At 42.8% G+C, this 18,498-nt stretch overlaps 1 protein-coding gene across 1 annotated transcript; it reads left to right on the forward strand.

Annotated features, from left to right (window-relative positions):
• Positions 1 to 8,613: 8,613 nt before the first annotated feature.
• Positions 8,614 to 18,206, forward strand: LOC106561700 (B-cell receptor-associated protein 29). The gene is made up of 8 exons (XM_045688502.1): positions 8,614 to 8,690; positions 9,689 to 9,797; positions 12,804 to 12,904; positions 13,650 to 13,797; positions 14,162 to 14,297; positions 14,620 to 14,716; positions 16,859 to 16,959; positions 17,556 to 18,206. Exons 2-8 carry the CDS (start codon positions 9,706 to 9,708, stop codon positions 17,592 to 17,594), a joined length of 714 nt encoding a protein of 237 aa, XP_045544458.1. The 5' UTR covers positions 8,614 to 8,690; positions 9,689 to 9,705; the 3' UTR covers positions 17,595 to 18,206.
• Positions 18,207 to 18,498: the final 292 nt, after the last annotated feature.

The raw sequence follows: 18,498 nt of genomic DNA on the forward strand, positions 1-18,498 counted from the left end.
GGATCGAACGGAGTATGCCGGGGCCCCCTCAATGTCCAGAGGGGGCGGAGGAAACTCCCGCACCTCGGCCTCCTGGAGCGGGCCAGCCACCACCGGCCTGAGGAGAGACACATGGAACGAGGGGTTAATGCGGTAATTGGGGGGAAGCTTTAACCTATAACATACCTCGTTCAATCTCCTCAGGACTTTAAACGGCCCCACAAACCGCGGACTCAGCTTCCGGCAGGGCAGGCGGATGGGCAGGTTTTGGGTCGAGAGCCAGACCCTGTCCCGCGGTGCAAACACCGGGGCCTCACTGCGGCAACGGTCTGCACCAGCTTTTTGACGTCGTACGGCGCGCTGAAGGCGGACGTGAGCTGCGTCCCAGGTTTCCTCCGCGCGCCGGAACCAGTGGTCCACCGCAGGAGCCTCGGTCTGGCTCTGATGCCAAGGGGCCAGAACCGGCTGATAACCTAACACACACTGAAACGGAGTGAGGTTAGTGGAGGAGTGGCGGAGCGAGTTCTGAGCCATCTCTGCCCAGGGCACAAACTCCGCCCACTCCCCCGGCCGATCCTGGCAATAAGACCTCAGAATCCTACCCACATCCTGATTAACTCTCCACCTGCCCGTTACTGTCGGGGTGAAAACCCGAGGTAAGGCTAACCGAGACCCCCAGACGTTCCATGAACGCCTTCCACACCCTTGACGTGAACTGGGGCCCTCGATCAGACACTATATCCTCAGGCACCCCATAGTGCCGAAAGACGTGTGTAAACAGAGCCTCCGCCGTCTGTAGGGCCGTAGGGAGACCGGGCAAAGGGAGGAGCCGACAGGACTTAGAAAAGCGATCCACAACAACCAGGATCGTGGTGTTACCTTGTGATGGTGGATGATCGGTTATGAAATCCACCGACAAGTGCGACCACGGCCGCTGTGGAACGGGTAAGGGTTGTAACTTACCCCTGGGTAGGTGTCTAGGAGCCTTGCACTGGGCGCACACTGAGCAGGAGGAAACATAAACCCTCACGTCCTAAGCTAAGGTGAGCCACCAGTATCTCCCACTAAGACAGCGCATTGTCCGACCAATCCCAGGATGACCAGAGGGTGACGTGTGAGCCCAGTAGATCAATCGGTCGCGGACAGCGGACGGAACGTACAGACGCCCAGCTGGACACTGAGGGGGAACGGGCTCTGCACGTGACGCCCGCTCAATGTCCGCGTCCAGCTCCCAGACTACCGGTGCCACCAAACAAGAGGCTGGGATGATGGGAGTGGGATCCATGGACCGCTCCTCTGTGTCATACAGCCGGGACAGTGCGTCTGCCTTGACGTTCTGGGAACCTGGTTTATAAGAGAGGGTGAAAAACATGGCCCACCTTGCCTGGCGAGGATTCAGTCTCCTCGCCTCCCGGATGTACTCCAGATTGCGGTGGTCAGTCCGGATGAGAAAAGGGTGTTTAGCCCCCTCAAGCCAGTGTCTCCACACCTTCAGAGCCTTGACGATAGCCAACAGCTCCCTGTCCCCCACATCATAGTTTTGCTCCGCCGGGCTGAGCTTCTTAGAGAAGAAGGCACAGGGTGGCGTACCTGAACGCTGAGAGACCACAGCTCCTATCCCAGCCTCAGATGTGTCCACCTCCACTATGAATTGCAGAGAGGGATCCGGATGAGCCAACACAGGAACCGAGGTAAACAGAGCCTTCAGTTTCCTAAACGCCCTATCCGCCCCAGCTGACCACTGCAAGCGCACCGGACCCCCCTTCAGCAGTGAGGTAATGGGAGCTGCTATCTGACCAAAACCCCGGATAAATCTCCGGTAGTAATTGGCAAACCCTAAAAATCTCTGCACTTCCTTTACCGTGGTGGGAGTCGGCCAATTACGCACGGCTGTAATACGGTCACTCTCCATCTCCACTCCTGACGTAGATAGGCGATATCCTAAGAAAGAGACAGACTGTTTAAAGAACAAGCCTTTCTCAGCCTTGACATACAGGTCATGCTCCAACAGGCGACCAAGCACTTTGCGCACCAGGGACACATGCTCGGTGTGTGTAGCAGAGTATATCAGAATGTCATCGATATACACCACTACACCCTGCCCGTGCAGGTCCCTGAAAATCTTATCGACAAAAGATTGGAAGACTGATGGAGCATTTTTTAACCCATACGGCATGACAAGGTACTCATAATGCCCTGAGGTGGTACTAAATTCTGTCTTCCAATCGTCTCCATCTCGGATACGCACCAGGTTATACGCACTCCTGGGATCCAGTTTTGTGAAGAAGCGCGCGCCGTGCATTAATTCAATCACCGGGGCGATCAGAGGTAACGGGAAACTGTACCCCACTGTAATTTTATTAAGACCTCGATAATCAATGCACGGTCGCAGACCCCCATCCTTCTTCTTGACAAAAAAGAAACTCGAGGAGACGGGTGAGATGGAGGGCCTAATGTATCCCTGACGCAGGGATCCGGAAACATAGGTCTCCATAGCCACCGTCTCCGCTTGCGACAGGGGATACACGTGACTCTTGGGAAGTGTAGCGTCTGCCATGAGATTTATCGCACAATCCCCCTGTCGATGAGGTGGTAATTGAGTCGCCTTCTTTTTACAGAAGGCGAGAGCCAAATCGGCATATTCAGGGGGAATGTGCACGGTGGAGACCTGGTCTGGACTTTCCACCGTAGTAGCACCAACGGAAACCCCTATACACCTACCTGAGCACTCTCGCGACCACCCCGTAAGAGCCCTCTGTGGCCAAGAAAAAGTGGGGTTATGACTAGTTAACCAGGGAAGACCCAGCACCACCGGATACGCAGGAGTGTCGATAAGGAAAATACTAATTTTCTCCTTGTGACCCCCCCTGCGTCACCATAGTCAATAGAGCCGTGGCCTCCCTAATCAACCCTGACCCTAATGGTCGACTATCTAAGGTGTGAATGAGAAAAGGTACTTTCACCGGTACAATAGGGATCCCTAAACTATGAGCAAACGTTTGATCAATAAAGTTCCCAGCCGCGCCTGAATCTACTAGTGCCTTATGCTGGGAATGAGGGGAAAAATCAGAAAAAGTGACAGACACAAATATATGAGCAACAGATGGCTCTGGATGAGAATGGTGCCTATTCACCTGGGGTGGCGCCAGAGCGCCCTGCCTGTTACCTCGATTCCCAGAAGAACCTACCCGGCACCGACCAGCAGTGTGTCCTCTGCGGTCACTGACGGTACGCGAGCGGGAACTCCCTCCGGTCTCCCTGTGCACCCTCTCTCCTGGCTCCATGGTTATAGGAGAGGGGGTGCAGGAGGATGAAACCACCAGACCCTGATCTGGACGTCCACGAGCAGCCAGCCCGTTGTCCAACCGGATGGACAGATCCACCAGCTGGTCGAAGGTTAGGGTGGTGTCTCTACAGGCCAGCTCCCGACGGACGTCCTCCCGCAGACTGCAGCGATAATGATCTATCAGGGCCCCGTGATTCCATCCTGCACCGGCTGCCAGGGTCCTGAACTCCAATGCGAAATCCTGGGCGCTCCTCGTCTCCTGCCTCAGATGGTAGAGGCGCTCACCCGCCGCTCTGCCCTCGGGTGGGTGGTCGAAGACTCCCTGGAAACGGCAGATGAACTCCTCATATCGGTCCAACGCCGTATCTCCTTCTTCAACCATAGCGCTGGCCCATTCCAGGGCTCTCCCGGTGAGGCACGAGACGAGGGCGAAAATCTTCTCTCGGTCTGATGGGACTGGGTGGACCGTGGCCAGAGAAAGTTCTAATTGGAGCAGGAAACCCCGGCAGTTGGCAGTACTTCCGTCGTAACCCCGAGGCATGGCTAGACGGATACCACCCGGTTCAGGTTGACAAGGGACGTTTTGGATCGACCCCGGTTGGGCTGGTGGAGGCGCTGGCTGAATCTCCCGTCTCTCCAAGCGGTCCATCAGCTGAACAGCGCGATCCATAGCAGCGCATAGATGTGATAGTCTCTCTGCATTCTTCTGGATGCGCTCCTCCACCTCCCTGTCCGGGATTTCTTCTCCTGCTGACTTCAAAAAATGGGTTGGTGATTCTGTCATAGTCCGTGTAAGTAGGTGGCAGGGAAGTCGGGTGCAGGAGAAAACAGAGTGGTTAAAAATTGAATATTTATTTCCAAAACCAACGTAGAAAAATTATCTGGGTAAAACAATAACCTGTCACAGAAACAACACGTACATAACAAACAAACAATCACCGACAGAGAAATGAGGGGAAGCAGAGAGTTAAATACACAACATATAATTACTGGGATATGAAACAGGTGTGTAAAGAGACCAGACAAAACCAATGGAAAATGAAAAACTGATCAATGGTGGCTAGAAGGCCGGTGACGTCGATCGCCGAACACCACCCGAACAAGGAGGGGCATCAACTTCAGTAGAAGTCGTGACAAAGAGAGAGAGAGTGTGAAATGGAGCGAGAGAGACTGAGAGAGAATGTATTTTTTTGTAGATGTCTTTGTTTTTATTATTGAACAAAATATTAAAGTAAAAAAATGAATCCAAAATAAAGTGACATTCACAAAGATATATTATACAACACATTCAGTGACATGCCAGAACTGTCACGCCCTGACCTGAGAGAGCCGCTTTATTTCTCTATGTGGTTAGGTCAGGGTGTGGGGTGGGCATTCTATGGTGTCTATTTCTTTGTGTTGAGCCGAGTATGGTTCCTAATCAGAGGCAGCTGTCTATCGTTGTCTCTGATTAGGAACCATACTTAGGCAGCCTTTCCCCACCTGTAGTTGTGGGATGTTATTTTTGTACTGCTCGTTATTAGCCTGCAAGAAGTTACGGTCGTTTGTCCTTTGTTTATGATTTTGTTGAAGTGTTCCGGTTTATAATAAATAATAAGATGAACTCTCACCACGCTGTGCTTTGGTCCCCTCCTTTCGACAGCCGTAACATGGTCCACAAACGGTTCCCTGATTCTGTCAAAGAAATCTGGTTTTTATTTGACTTTATAGTCTATATCATTTCGTGGTATGTAACTACATTTTTCAGTCCTCCAGTTTGTAATAGAGGGTGAATATGAGGCTATCCAATTGATGACAATACAAATATTTTGCAGCAATTAGAATACAAAACTTTCTCTGACATTGTTTACCTATATTTACGTTTCCCAACAGATGTCGATAATGGTGGCAAGGATGGATCTAAATTCCTAGACACAATGAAACGACAGCACATACAGTACACCGACATGGTGTCACAGGACCACAGCATATGTGTTTAAAAATAAAAATCAATTAAACGTTTATTTAACTAGGCAAGTCAGTTAAGAACAAATGTCTTATTTACAATGACGGCCTACCCCGGCCAAACCCGTACAACGCTGGACCAATGCTGCCGCCCTAACTGACTCCCAATCACTGCCGGATGTGACGCAGCCAGGATGTAATAGGCTTACAGAGATATTACTTGCTGTTTGGGGGTTTTAGGCTGGGTTTCTGTACAGCTCTTTGAGTTAACAGCTGATGTAAAAAGGGCTTTATAAATACATTTGATTTGATCTCCAACAGAGATGTGATACTTCCCTGTGCATTACATCCGTTCTGGCAGGAGTACAGTAATTACTATAAACTGTCTTAAATTGCAGTAGTTTTATGTCTTAGGCTGTAGGAGCAGGTAGGAACATTTTCACAATGGTTCTCCTCAATTTCTTCCTTTAGATTCGTTTCCCTTTTTTTTCCTTATAGATCCTGAACCAGAAGCTAGAGTTTCAATCAACCCTTGATATAAGTTGGTAATAAACTGATTTGGTGTACAGTAGACAGCTTCTTTCACTATTTATTCTATGCTAAATGCCTTTGGTTCATCCAGATTCTGTTAAAGAGATTGAATAAGATGTCTGAGTTGTAAGAATTTAAAGAAATCGGATAATCCAACTCTTTCTTGTAATTGTATTGAATGACAGTAGAGAGCCACCTTAGTACACATGCTCAACAGGACTTAAAGGTGCTGTCATTAAACTCTGAAGTTAAGGTGGGGGAAAGAGGAGTATTTCAATTATTGATGGCAATTTTCTATTTCACTTGACAATGAGGATTAGGATGGATAGCTTTTTTTTGAGAGAGCCTTTTCGATTCATTATCCAGTCTAAAGTTAGACTATAGCATCCTCTGCTGGACAATTTACAAAATGTCTTTGCAACATGTCCCCAGTGGACAATATATAGTACATAGTATAGAGATAGGCCTAATGCATAATGTCATGTATACAGTACATTCAGAATGTATTTTTCCACATTGTGTTGTGTTATTGCCTGAATGTAAAATGGATGAAATTGAGATTTTGTGTCACTGATCTACACACAATATCCCATAATGTCAACAGGGAATTGTGTTTTTAGAAATGTTTACATCTTAATTGAAAATTAAAAGCAGAATTGTTTTCAGTCAATAAGTATTCAATCCCTTTGTTATAGCAAGCCTAAATAAGTTCAGGGGTAAAAATGTGCTTAACAAGTCACAATAAGTTGCAAGGACTCAATAGTGTTTTTAACATGCTTTTTGAATGAATACCTCATCTCTGTACCCCACTCATACAATTATCTGTAAGGTTCCTCAGTCGAGCAGTGAATCTCAGGCACAGATTCAACCACAAAGACCAGGGAGGTTTTCCAATGATTTGCAAAGAAGGGCACTTATTGGTAGAATGGTAAAAAAAAAAGCATGATGAAGTTATTAATTACACTTTAGATGGTGTATCAATACACCGAGTCACTACAAAAATACAAAAATACAGTTGCCGGAGAGTGAGGAAACCGCTCAGGGATTTCACCATGAGGACAATGGTGACTTTAAAACAGCTACAGAGTTTAATGGATGTGATAGGAGAGGATGGATCAACAACATGGTATTTACTCCACAATACTAACATAAACGACAGAGTGAACATAAGGAAGCCTGTACAGAATAAAAATATTCCAAAACATTTATCCTGTATGCAATAAGGCACTAAATTAATACTGCATATACTATGGAAAACAAATACACTTTTAGTCCTGAAAACAAAATGTTATGTTTGAGGCAAATCCAAGTCTTTATATTTTCAAGCATGGTGGTGGTTGCATTATGTTATGGGTATGCTTGTCATCGACAAGGACTAGGGAGTTAAAAAAAATACAAAAAATAAACAGAATAGAGGTAAGCACAGGCAAAATCCTAGATGAAAACTTGGTTCAGTCTGCTTTTTAACAGACATTGGGAGACAAATTCACCTTTCAGAAGGACAAAAACCTAAAACACAAGGCCAAATATACACTGGAGTTGTTTACCAAGACGACATTGAATGTTCCTGAGAGTCGTAGTTACAGTTTTGACTTAAAGACTTGAAAATGGCTGTCTAGCAATGATCAACAACCAACATGACAGAGCTTGTAAACATGTTTAAAGAATAATTGGCAAATATTTTACAAAGCTTTTAGTGATGTGCAAAGCTCTTAGAGAGTATTAAAGTCTCACATTAGTAATCTCTGCCAAAAGTGATTCTAACACTTATTGACTCAATCAAGATATATTATTGTTTTATTTTCCATTCAGAAACATTTTTGAACATTTTTATTCCACTTTGACATTACAACGTATTTTGTGTGGATCGTTGACAAAAAAATTGCATTTAAATCCATTTTAATCCCACTTTGTAACACAACAAAATGTGAAAAAAGTCAAGGGGTGTGAAAACTTTCTGAAGGCACTATACAATTATCATGAACAAATTGATACGGAAGGTAGGAGAAACAATACATTAAAGTAGTTCTACATACTCAAAATACTTTCATTGACCCAGTAATTGGTGATCCCCAAAGATAGTAGAAATCTTTCTGATTGAGAGGGGGTCAAATACTTATTTCCCTCATTAAAATGCAAATCAATTTATAAAAATTTTTGACATGCGTTTTTCTGGATATTAGAGGTTAGAGATCAACCGATTATGATTTTTCAACACTGATACCGATACCGATTGTTGGAGGACCAATAAAAGCCGATACCGATTAATCGGCCAATTTCTATATACATATATTTGTAATTATGACAATTACAACAATACTGAATGAACACGTATTTAAACTTAATATAATCCATCAATAAAATAAATGTAGTCTCAAATTAATAATGAAACATGTTCAGTTTGGTTTAAATAAGGCAAAAACAAAGTGTTGGAGAAAGTAAAAGTGCAATATGTGGTGGTTACATGCCGATTACCGATTGTTATGAAAACTAATTAATCGGCCATTCCGATTAATCGGCCGACCTCTAGTTGAGATGTTAAGTATCTCAGTGTTTAGGTTGAGCCAAGACATCAGCAGCTTTATTTGCAGTGAAATGGTTAATATCTCTCTAATATGGAATATTAGAGAGGCCTAGATCCTAAGTCCACAGACTAAATGGCAATGCCTTGATACTATGAAACACATTCAAGTTGAACCTTATTTATTAGTTATCTTCAATACAATGACAGGGGTTTACTTTCAGCTTAGAATATCGCATGGTCATGGCTTTATTTAAGGGCATAGGGGTCTTGTTCAAGTTCTCAGGTGACGTCAGGGCTTAAGAGGCTGGTCATGAACAGCTGTTGTGCAGGGCGGGGGGAGGGGGGGGTGGGTTGGTGGGGGGTTTCAGAGGAGGGGGTGGGGGTATGTTCTGTCCTGGTCTAGTTCTAATCTACCATATTTGTCGGGTAAGATTCAAACTCTATTTCTGCTTGTTTGGGTGTGTCGACATGGTTCCCATGTACAGTATAGAAAGCAAGATAACGTACTGTTGATTTGACAAATGATCTTTAGGTGATCAACTGTGGCGAAGTTAGAAAATAACTTGAGATATAAATAACTTTGGCTGCACTGTATTTGTAAATGCATGTTAACAGTTAACATGTTAGCCACTCATGCTGTAGAGCATTAGGAATAGTTATAGACTATTTCTGGTGTCTCTATTGTTTTACCAACACCAACGTTTCGGTATACATTGTTATGATATCTCCACAGTGCCCACACTGTTATGTAGCTAAAGAACCGGTAAAGAATTTCTCTTCTGGTCAGATCAGGGAAATTCACTCAGTTGATTAGATTATTAAATGAACTTGTAAAGGTTTGCATTGTTTGCATTCGGTTCAAATTCCATTCATATTTTGAACATGGACTCAGTGATAGAAAATAGGAAAGTCCAAAAAGTAAACACTAAACTAAAATAAAAGTATACTATATTCAGGTAACATGTGTATAATCATATGTTATTAACCCGCTGTAATAACTTGTAATCATCACGCCACTGTTACCTAGTATAGATTGATAAGAAGTGAATAGTCAGTGTATTGTTGGTCTATCGTCCCTCAAAGTCTTTTTCTGTCAGAACCACATGACAGTCTTCCCTGTGGCTCAGTTGGTAGAGCATGGTGTTTGCAACGCCAGCATGGTGTGTGCAACACCAGGGTTGAGGGTTGGATTCCCACGGGGGGCCAGAAAAAAAAAAAAAAAGGATGAAATGTATTCATTCACTACTGTAAGTCGCTCTGGATAAGAGCGTCTGCTAAATGACTAAAATGTAAATGCAAACACAGATTAAAGAGCCTTGTGATGTTTTGTACATAAGAACAAAAACATTTAGCTCAGTTTTGCCTGCTGGATATTGAATTGTGCATTTTATGTATGTATTTACAGTGTTGTTGTTTCTCCACAGTGGACTCCCAGCATAAGATGACTCTCCAGTGGACTGTGGTGGCTATCTTCCTTTATGTGGAGATAGCTGTCATTCTGATCCTTTGTCTGCCTTTTATATCTGCCAAGAGGTACTGTGGGGAATCATATCCTAGCATTTAACCAGGTTGAAGCGTTAAGCCTTCCCTTCTGACATTTGGCCAAAACTGTAACATTTACAGTCCAATCCCAAATTATTGGCACCCTTGATAAAGATAAGCAAAACAAAAAGTCTGTGTCTAATAAATAATACAAATACTGAGCTATGGGACATTAATATTATTTGAAACTAATACAGTTGAAGTCGGAAGTTTACAAATACTTAGGTTGGAGTCATTGAAACTCGTTTTTCAACCACTCCACAAATGTCTTGTTAACAAACTATACTTTTGGCATGTCGGTTAGGACATCTACTTTGTGCATGACACAAGTCATTTTTCCAACAATTGTTTACAGGCAGATTATTTCACTTATAATTCACTGTATCACAATTCCAGTGGGTCAGAAGTTTACATACACTGAGTTGGCTGTGCCTTTAAACAGCTTGTAAAATTCCAGAAAACGATGGCATGGCTTTAGAAGGTTCTGATAGGCTAATTGACATCATTTGAGACAATTGAAGGTGTACCTGTGGATGTATTTCAGGGCCTACCTTCAAACTCAGTGCCTCTTTGCTTGACATTATGGGAAAATCCAAAGAAATCAGCCAAGAACTCAGAAAAAAATGTGTAGACCTCCAAAAGTCTGTTTCATCCTTGGGAGCAATTTCCAAACGCCTGAAGGTACCACGTTCATCTATACAAACGATAGTACACAAGTATAAACACCATGGGTGTCACGACTTCCACCGAAGTCGGTTCCTCTCCTTGTACGGGCGGCGTTCGGCGGTCGACGTCACCGGTCTTCTAGCCATCGCCGCTCCACCTTTCATTTTCCATTTGTTTTGTCTTGTTTTTCCTGCGCACCTGGTTCACATTCCCTCATCAGACTAAATGTATATTACCCTCTGTTTCCCCCATGTCTGTGTGTGGAATTGTTCTTTGTGTAGGTTGTTACGCTACAGGCTGGCTTGCGCTAGGTTTGTTTCAAACCTAGGTTTGTTTGTTTTGTTTAATCCGGTTCATGTTACCGAGGTTGTGCTTTGTGCTGCCTCGCCTGTGCCTTTGGGCCAGGGTGTATATTAAAGTTCTCCTGTTATCACCCATCTCTGCTCTCCTGCGCCTGACTTCCCAGCAACCAGTCACTCACCCCGTTACAATGGGACAAACAATAGTACGCAAGTATAAACACCATGGGACCATGCAGCCGTCATACCGTTAAGGAAAGAGACGCGTTCTGTCTTCAAGAGATGAACGTACTTTGGTGCGAAAAGTGCAAATCAATCCCAGAACAACAGCAAAGGACCTTGTGAAGATGCTGGAGGAAACAGGTACAAAAGTATCTATATCCACAGTAAAATGAGTCCTATATCGACATAACCTGAATGGCCACTCAGCAAGGAAGACGCCACTGCTCCAAAACAGTCATAAAAAAAGCCAGACTACGGTTTGCAACTGCACATGGGGACAAAGATGATACTTTTTGGAGAAATGTCCTCTGGTCTGATGAAACAAAAATAGAACTGTTTGGCCATAATGACCATCGTTATGTTTGTAGGAAAAAGGGGGATGCTTGCAAGCCGAAGAACACCATCCCAACCGTGAAGAGCAGGGGTGGCAGCATCATGTTCTGGGGGTGCTTTGCTGCAGGAGGGACTGGTGCACTTCACAAAATAGATGGCATCATGAGGGAGAAAAATTATGTGGATATATTGAAGCAACATCTCAAGACATCAGTCAGGAAGTTAAAGCTTGGTCGCAAATGGGTCTTCCAAATGGACAATGACTCCACACATACTTCCAAAGTTGTGGCAAAATGGCTTTAGGACAACAAAGTCAAGGTTTTGGAGTGGCCATCACAAAGTCCTGACCTCAATCCTATAGAACACTTGTGGGCAGAACTGAAAAAGCGTGTGCGAACAAGGAGGCCTACAAACCTGACTCAGTTACACCAGCTCTGTCAGGAGGAATGGACCAAAATTCACCCAACTATTTGTGGGAAGCTTGTGGAAGGCTACCTGAAACATTTGACCCAAGTTAAACAATTAAAAGGCAATGCTACCAAATACTAATTGAGTGTATGTAAACTTCTGACCCACAGGGAATGTGATGAAAGAAATAAAAGCTGAAATAAATCATTCTCTCTACTATTATTCTGACATTTCACATTCTTAAAATAAAGTGGTGATCCTAACTGCCCTAAGACAGCGAATTTTTACTAGGATTAAATGTCAGGAATTGTGAAAAACTGAGTTTTGGCTAAGGTGTATATAAACTTCCGACTTCAACTGTATATACAATTCAAATACTGAGCTATAATGTAGCAAACAATTAATAATAATGATATTATTTTATACTAAAAGAATTGATCAGAGAAAGATAATAATGATATTATAATGATATTATTTTATACTAAAAGAATTGATCAGAGAAAGACATTTTCTTAAACAAGTAACAATTTTTTGTCTCAAAAAGTTAGGGGTCAAAATTATTGATACCTCTAAAAATTCTCATAAATAAAGTATTCAAAAGTTTACTATTTGGTCCCATATTCCTAGCACGCAATGACTACATCAAGCTTCTGACTTTACAAACTTGTTGGATGCATTTGATGTTTGTTTTGTTTGTGTTTCAGATTATTTTGTGCCCAATAGAAATGAATGGTAAATAATGTATTGTGTCATTTGGAGTCACTTTTATTGTAAATAGAATATGTTTCTAAACACTTCTATATTAATGTGGATGCTACCATGACTATGGATGGATAATCCTGAATTGGGAATATCGGGAATCGGGAATATTGATGAGTGAGAAAGTTACAGAGCATCAAAGATCATCCCCTCAAGACATGCTAATCTCTCACCAGGTTAGCATTTCTTGGGGGTATGATCTTTGACCCTCTGTAACTTATTTACACAGACATATACAAAGAACCAAGTAACTTGTTGTCTGTAACTACTCATTCTTTAAATTTCTAACTCTTACTTTCGCTTTTTGCAGATGGCGATCACTGTTCAACCTGAGTATATGGAACTGGTTCGCTCCGTATTGGAACAAGGGATTCTTTACCATGATACTCATCCTCATCATTCTTTTCTGTGGTAACTCATCATACTTGCAGTATATTGGTTGGGTCTTTGGTATGGCAACACTGAATCTATTGTAGATAGATAGTCAGAAAGTTTTCCATAATGACACCTTTTATAGGATTGCGGGGTAATTCTCCTTGTTCTATAGTTTCATCTCATAGTCTAGTGACATATTATACACATTACAAGACATACAAAGGCATATACGTGCTTATATCAACAAGTTATAAAGCATTATACCTGGCTTTACACAGTGTTACAATCAGTCCTGTAGTCCAGCGATCCCCAACTGGGGACCAGCTGGGGATTTTATTTGGCCCCAAAAGTGTTATTTTTTATTGTTGGACATAAAAGACCAGAAAACCAGCTCCAAGGGCTTTTCATCACACAAATATTATATCTGTTTGGGCTTCATGGAGTCAATTTGCAGTCTACAAATTGTTTGGAAATATTTCGCGGCCCCCTGACAGCTGAATCTAGTGATAATCCCTGCTGTAATGTGCTATAGTTGCTATACGTCACTGTTACACCTGTTCCCTGTTTCCACCCTAAGATGCTCTGAGAGAGGTGAGGCAGTACTCCAGTGCAGAGCCCGTGGGAAACGGCAAGCTTATTAACTTCAGCCTGTTGTTATACTAGTAATCAGTTCTCTATGCTCCATACACTGTCCCCATGTGAGAACCCTTTGAATAACCTTTTTTTTTAAGAGCGTAGATATAGACACTAATACAACTGTTCCCTGTATCTCCCTCCTAAGATGCTCTGAGAGAGGTGAGGAAGTACTCCAATGCAGAGCCCATGGGAGAAGCCAAGCTGAACCCCAACCTGTTTGACCACCTCCACATGAAGCTGTTCAGATCCCAGAGGAACCTCTACATCTCTGGCTTCTCCCTCTTCCTCTGGCTGTGAGTCCTACTTAATATTATCACTCAGGAAAGTCAGGTTGGTTTATCATAGATGACATGCAACAACTTCCTGGGGTTAGGGTTGTGGTTGAAGCTAGTTAGGGTTGAACTGGGATGTGACCATTAAGTTAGGGTTATGGTTAGGGTTGTGGTTAGGGTTGCAAAAGGTTTTCCAGAAATCCAGGTGGAGAATTCCTGAATTTTCTGCTTATTCCTTCCTGATTCCACAAATCTTCCAAACGGGATTTCTGGAAAACTAGGGACTTTTGGGAAAGTTACCAGAATTTTTTAACCCTAGTTATGGTTGAGGCTAGGGTTACTTCGGGTTAGTGTGTCACTCATTTATCACTTCTTGCCCCTGTAGTGTGATGCGGCGAGTGGTGACTCTGATAAACCAGGTGGCCATCGCTACGGTAACAGGGACCAGCCTGCAAACCCAGGCGGAAAGCGCCAATCAGGCAGCCAAGAAGTACCAGGAGGACAACCTGCTTCTGAAACAGGTGAACACCAGAGTCAGGAAGAGGGCCTGGAAGGGGCACTATCTGACTTTATATGTACAGTAGAGAGTCGATAGTCATCTCTCGTGGAAGACTTAAAACATAAATGTTTAACAAACTTAAGCTAGCCAAGGAGTTGTGAAGGGTATTTTTGTCAGATGATGTCATTGTTGTGTTTCTTGTTTGTGTGCACTTTATTGCACCGTTATGTAACCATGTGATGTACGAAATTGTTTTCCTAACTGACAAATAAACCATTCATTCATGCATGAGAACATTTACCTCACAATAAAATAACTAATATAAGAAAGTGCTGTCTGCTCAGGCTCTGCTGGATGAGGAGAAAAACACAACTGCAGGCAAACGGCTACTGAGGAAGGAGGCAGAGAAGTTGATGGAGGAACTGAAGACTGCAGAGGATGGTGGGTAATCAGGAATTGAATCAAGAATTAAACTGTTTAATGTTTACTTTGCATTTTTTTGATTAACTGAATTTAAATGGAATTGACCACCAAACCTGTCTTCAAATCAAATTTTATTTGTCACATGCTTCATAAACTAACAGTGAAATGTTTACTTACGGGCAGTGGTGGAAAAAGTACCCAAATGTCATACTTGAGTAAAAGGAAAGATACCTTCATAGAAAATGACTTAAGTAAAAGTGAGTCACCCAGTAAAATACTACTTGAGTAAAAGTATTTGGTTTTAAATGTACTGAACTATCAAAAGTAAATTTAATTGCTAAAATATACTTAAGTATCCAAAGTCAAAGTAAAAGTACAAATCATTTCAAATTCCTTATATTAAGCAAACCAGATGGCGCCATTTTCTTGTTTTATTTCTTTAAGGAAAGCCAGGGGCCAAACTCCAACACTCAGACATAATTTACAAAAGAAGCATGTCTGTTTAGTGAGTCCGCCAGATCAGAGGTAGGGGACGACCAGGGATGTTCTCTGTTTAGTGAGTCCTCCAGATCAGAGGCAGTAGGGACGACCAGGGATGTTCTCTGTTTAGTGAGTCCTCCAGATCAGAGGCAGTAGGGACGACCAGGGATGTTCTCTGTTTAGTGAGTCCTCCAGATCAGAGGCAGTAGGGATGACCAGGGATGTTCTCTGTTTAGTGAGTCCTCCAGATCAGAGGCAGTAGGGATGACCAGGGATGTTCTCTGTTTAGTGAGTCCTCCAGATCAGAGGTAGGGGACGACCAGGGATGTTCTCTGTTTAGTGAGTCCTCCAGATCAGAGGCAGTAGGGATGACCAGGGATGTTCTCTGTTTAGTGAGTCCTCCAGATCAGAGGCAGTAGAGATGACCAGAGATATTCTCATGATAAGTGTGTGAATTAGACCCTTTTCCTGTCCTGCTAAGCATTCAAAATGTAACGACTACTTTTGAGTGTCGGGGAAAATGTATGGAGTAAAAAGTAAATTATTTTCTTGTAGTGAAGTAAAAGTAAAAGTTGTCAAAAACATAAATAGTCAAGTAAAGTACAGATACCCCAAAAAACAACTTAAGTAGTACTTTAAAGTATTTTTACTTCAGTACTTTACACCACTGTTTACGGGCCATTCCCAACAATGCAGAGAGAACAATATAGACAAGAGGAATAAATAAACAATGACGATAACTTGGCTATATACACATGGTACCAGTCCTGAGTCGATGTGCAGGGGTATGAGGTAATAACTTGGCTATATACACAAGGTACCAGTCCTGAGTCGATGTGCAGGGGTATGAGGTAATAACTTGGCTATATACACAAGGTACCAGTCCTGAGTCGATGTGCAGGGGTACGAGGTAATTGAGGTAGATATGTACATGTAGGTAGGGGTCACGCATAGGGCTGATGTGGTGACTGTATTACCACCACACCGGTGATCACGAGTCATGAAGGCAGTCGAATTCCACGTGACCATTTAGCCATGGTAATTAGGACTTCTCCAAGCTCTGATGCTATTGATGGTCATTAGTAGCCTACCAAACGTGCTAACTTTATACTATAAAATAATACCACGGAATTCTAAGCAAATCTTGTCTGCTAAATGAACTTGTGTAGCCCACAGCCATATGGCATAGCCAGATCAGGGCCTAACTTAAGGACAACTCAGAGTATGCTTTTCTGTTCTTCTAAAATAGATGACATTTTCTTCATATCATGCTTCTTTAGACCTGCCTAAAATAAATAATGGATTTATTGTGAAGGTGTAGACTATATTACATGGATTTATTGTGAAGGTGTAGGCTACATTACATGGATTTATTAGGACTTTTTAAAAATGTAGATGTTCCAAAGGTCTGCGTCAGTGGCTTGTAGGCTGTGTGTGGAAGCCAGGAGATGCTAAATGTGTTAACGTTAATTAACAGTCAATTACCGTGAGACCGACAGTTATTTGCTTGACAATCGCCGGCTGCCGAAATGTTGTGACCTCCACAGCCCTAGTCTAGCACATCAGAATAATAGCTTAGCTTTTGCATACGTAGGCTGTTGTATCCAATTTCAAAGACAGTTGTTATGTATAAAATCTATATGTCAGTATACGTGAGTGAAGTGTGTGTTGTCTGTGCAGCTGTGCGTAAGTCTAATGCTGAGGTGGAGGCCATGAAGAGGCAGACTAACGGTCTGACAAAGGAGTATGACAGACTGTTGACAAAGCACAACGAACTACAGGTAATATACACACACACACACACACACACACACACACACACACACACACACACACACACACACACAGTCTTATAGAACTAACCTTGTGGGGACACACAATTCAGTCCCATTAAAAATGGGTCCCATTAACCCTAAACCTAACCCTAGCTCCTATCCCTAACCTTAACCTTAGCCCTAACCTTAACCTTAACCCTAACCTTAACCCTAACCTTAAACCTAATTCTAACCTTAAACCTAATTCTAACCCTAACACTATTTCTAACCGTAACGCTAAACCTCCTTGTGGGGACCAATAAAATATCCCCAGTTGGTAAAATGTTCATTCACTATTCTTGTGGGGACTTCTGGTCCACACAAGTATAGTTAAACATGTCCACACACACAAAACACACACGCACACACACACACACACACACACACACACACACACACACACACGTCAATGCATCATGGTAGGCATATTTGTGATTGGTTCTCAATTCATTTGACCCTAATCTACCCCCAATAAATGAATCGCAAATAACTTTTCACCAACATTGATAGGACTGATTTCACCACTTGACTGTCTATTTTTTTTATTACTATTTGAAATTCAGAATCTTCAGGGTGGAGCTGGAGACAAGAAGGATCAATAAGGACAGGATCCAAACGTTGATCCAGATGACTAGTGTCAAAGACAGAAGGTAGCCAGCCACAGCTGTGTGACTTCACATGGAGACCAGCTATTCACTCTTCATTAATCTCTGTCTTATGTATACTGTACTGTGCATGGGAAAAGGTAGAGTTACTCAACACTTGTTATTCAATGTATCCACATGTATTTGTATTGTAACTAAGATAGGGAGCTAAAATTGTGTCATGTTTGAAGAAGGAACAGAGGATTTTGTGTCTGTAAACATGTAGTCTTAAATTCCTTCTCTGGAGCTCATGTAATGTCCGTGGTTAATTGCTTTGCCGTTTTAAATCATAGTATAGTACATTAGTACTTTAAAGTATACTACTTGTATCGTATATACTCAAAGTGCATTATGCTAATATGCAGAGCTTTCAGCTTATGAAATGTAAAATCCCGTTTTACATCTGTACCCAGTGGGCAAAACTGGTGGAAATGATGTCACAGTTTACAACCAGAACTGGTTACGTGGAGGGTATACCCTCAGATCAACTGGGAATGTGTTTTTGCTGAGTACCATGAAGTGGCATGATCCTCTTGTGTTCAGTGATTAAAAGACAAGCATTTGAACAAATCCAACGTTTGAGGCATTATGTACAGTATAAGGAAAGCACAAACTGAAGAGATAATGTAGGTGAGATGTGGGAAGACAGGACAGGTAATGTAGGTGAGATGTGGGAAGACAGGACAGGTAATGTAGGTGAGATGTGGGAAGACAGGACAGGTAATGTAGGAAGACAGGACAGGTAATGTAGGTGAGATGTGGGAAGACAGGACATGTAGGTGAGATGTGGGAAGACAGGACAGATAATGTAGGTGAGATGTGGGAAGACAGGACAGATAATGTAGGTGAGATGTGGGAAGAC

The sequence above is a fragment of the Salmo salar genome, chromosome ssa10, assembly GCF_905237065.1.
Source record: "Salmo salar chromosome ssa10, Ssal_v3.1, whole genome shotgun sequence".
Lineage (NCBI taxonomy): Eukaryota > Metazoa > Chordata > Actinopteri > Salmoniformes > Salmonidae > Salmo > Salmo salar.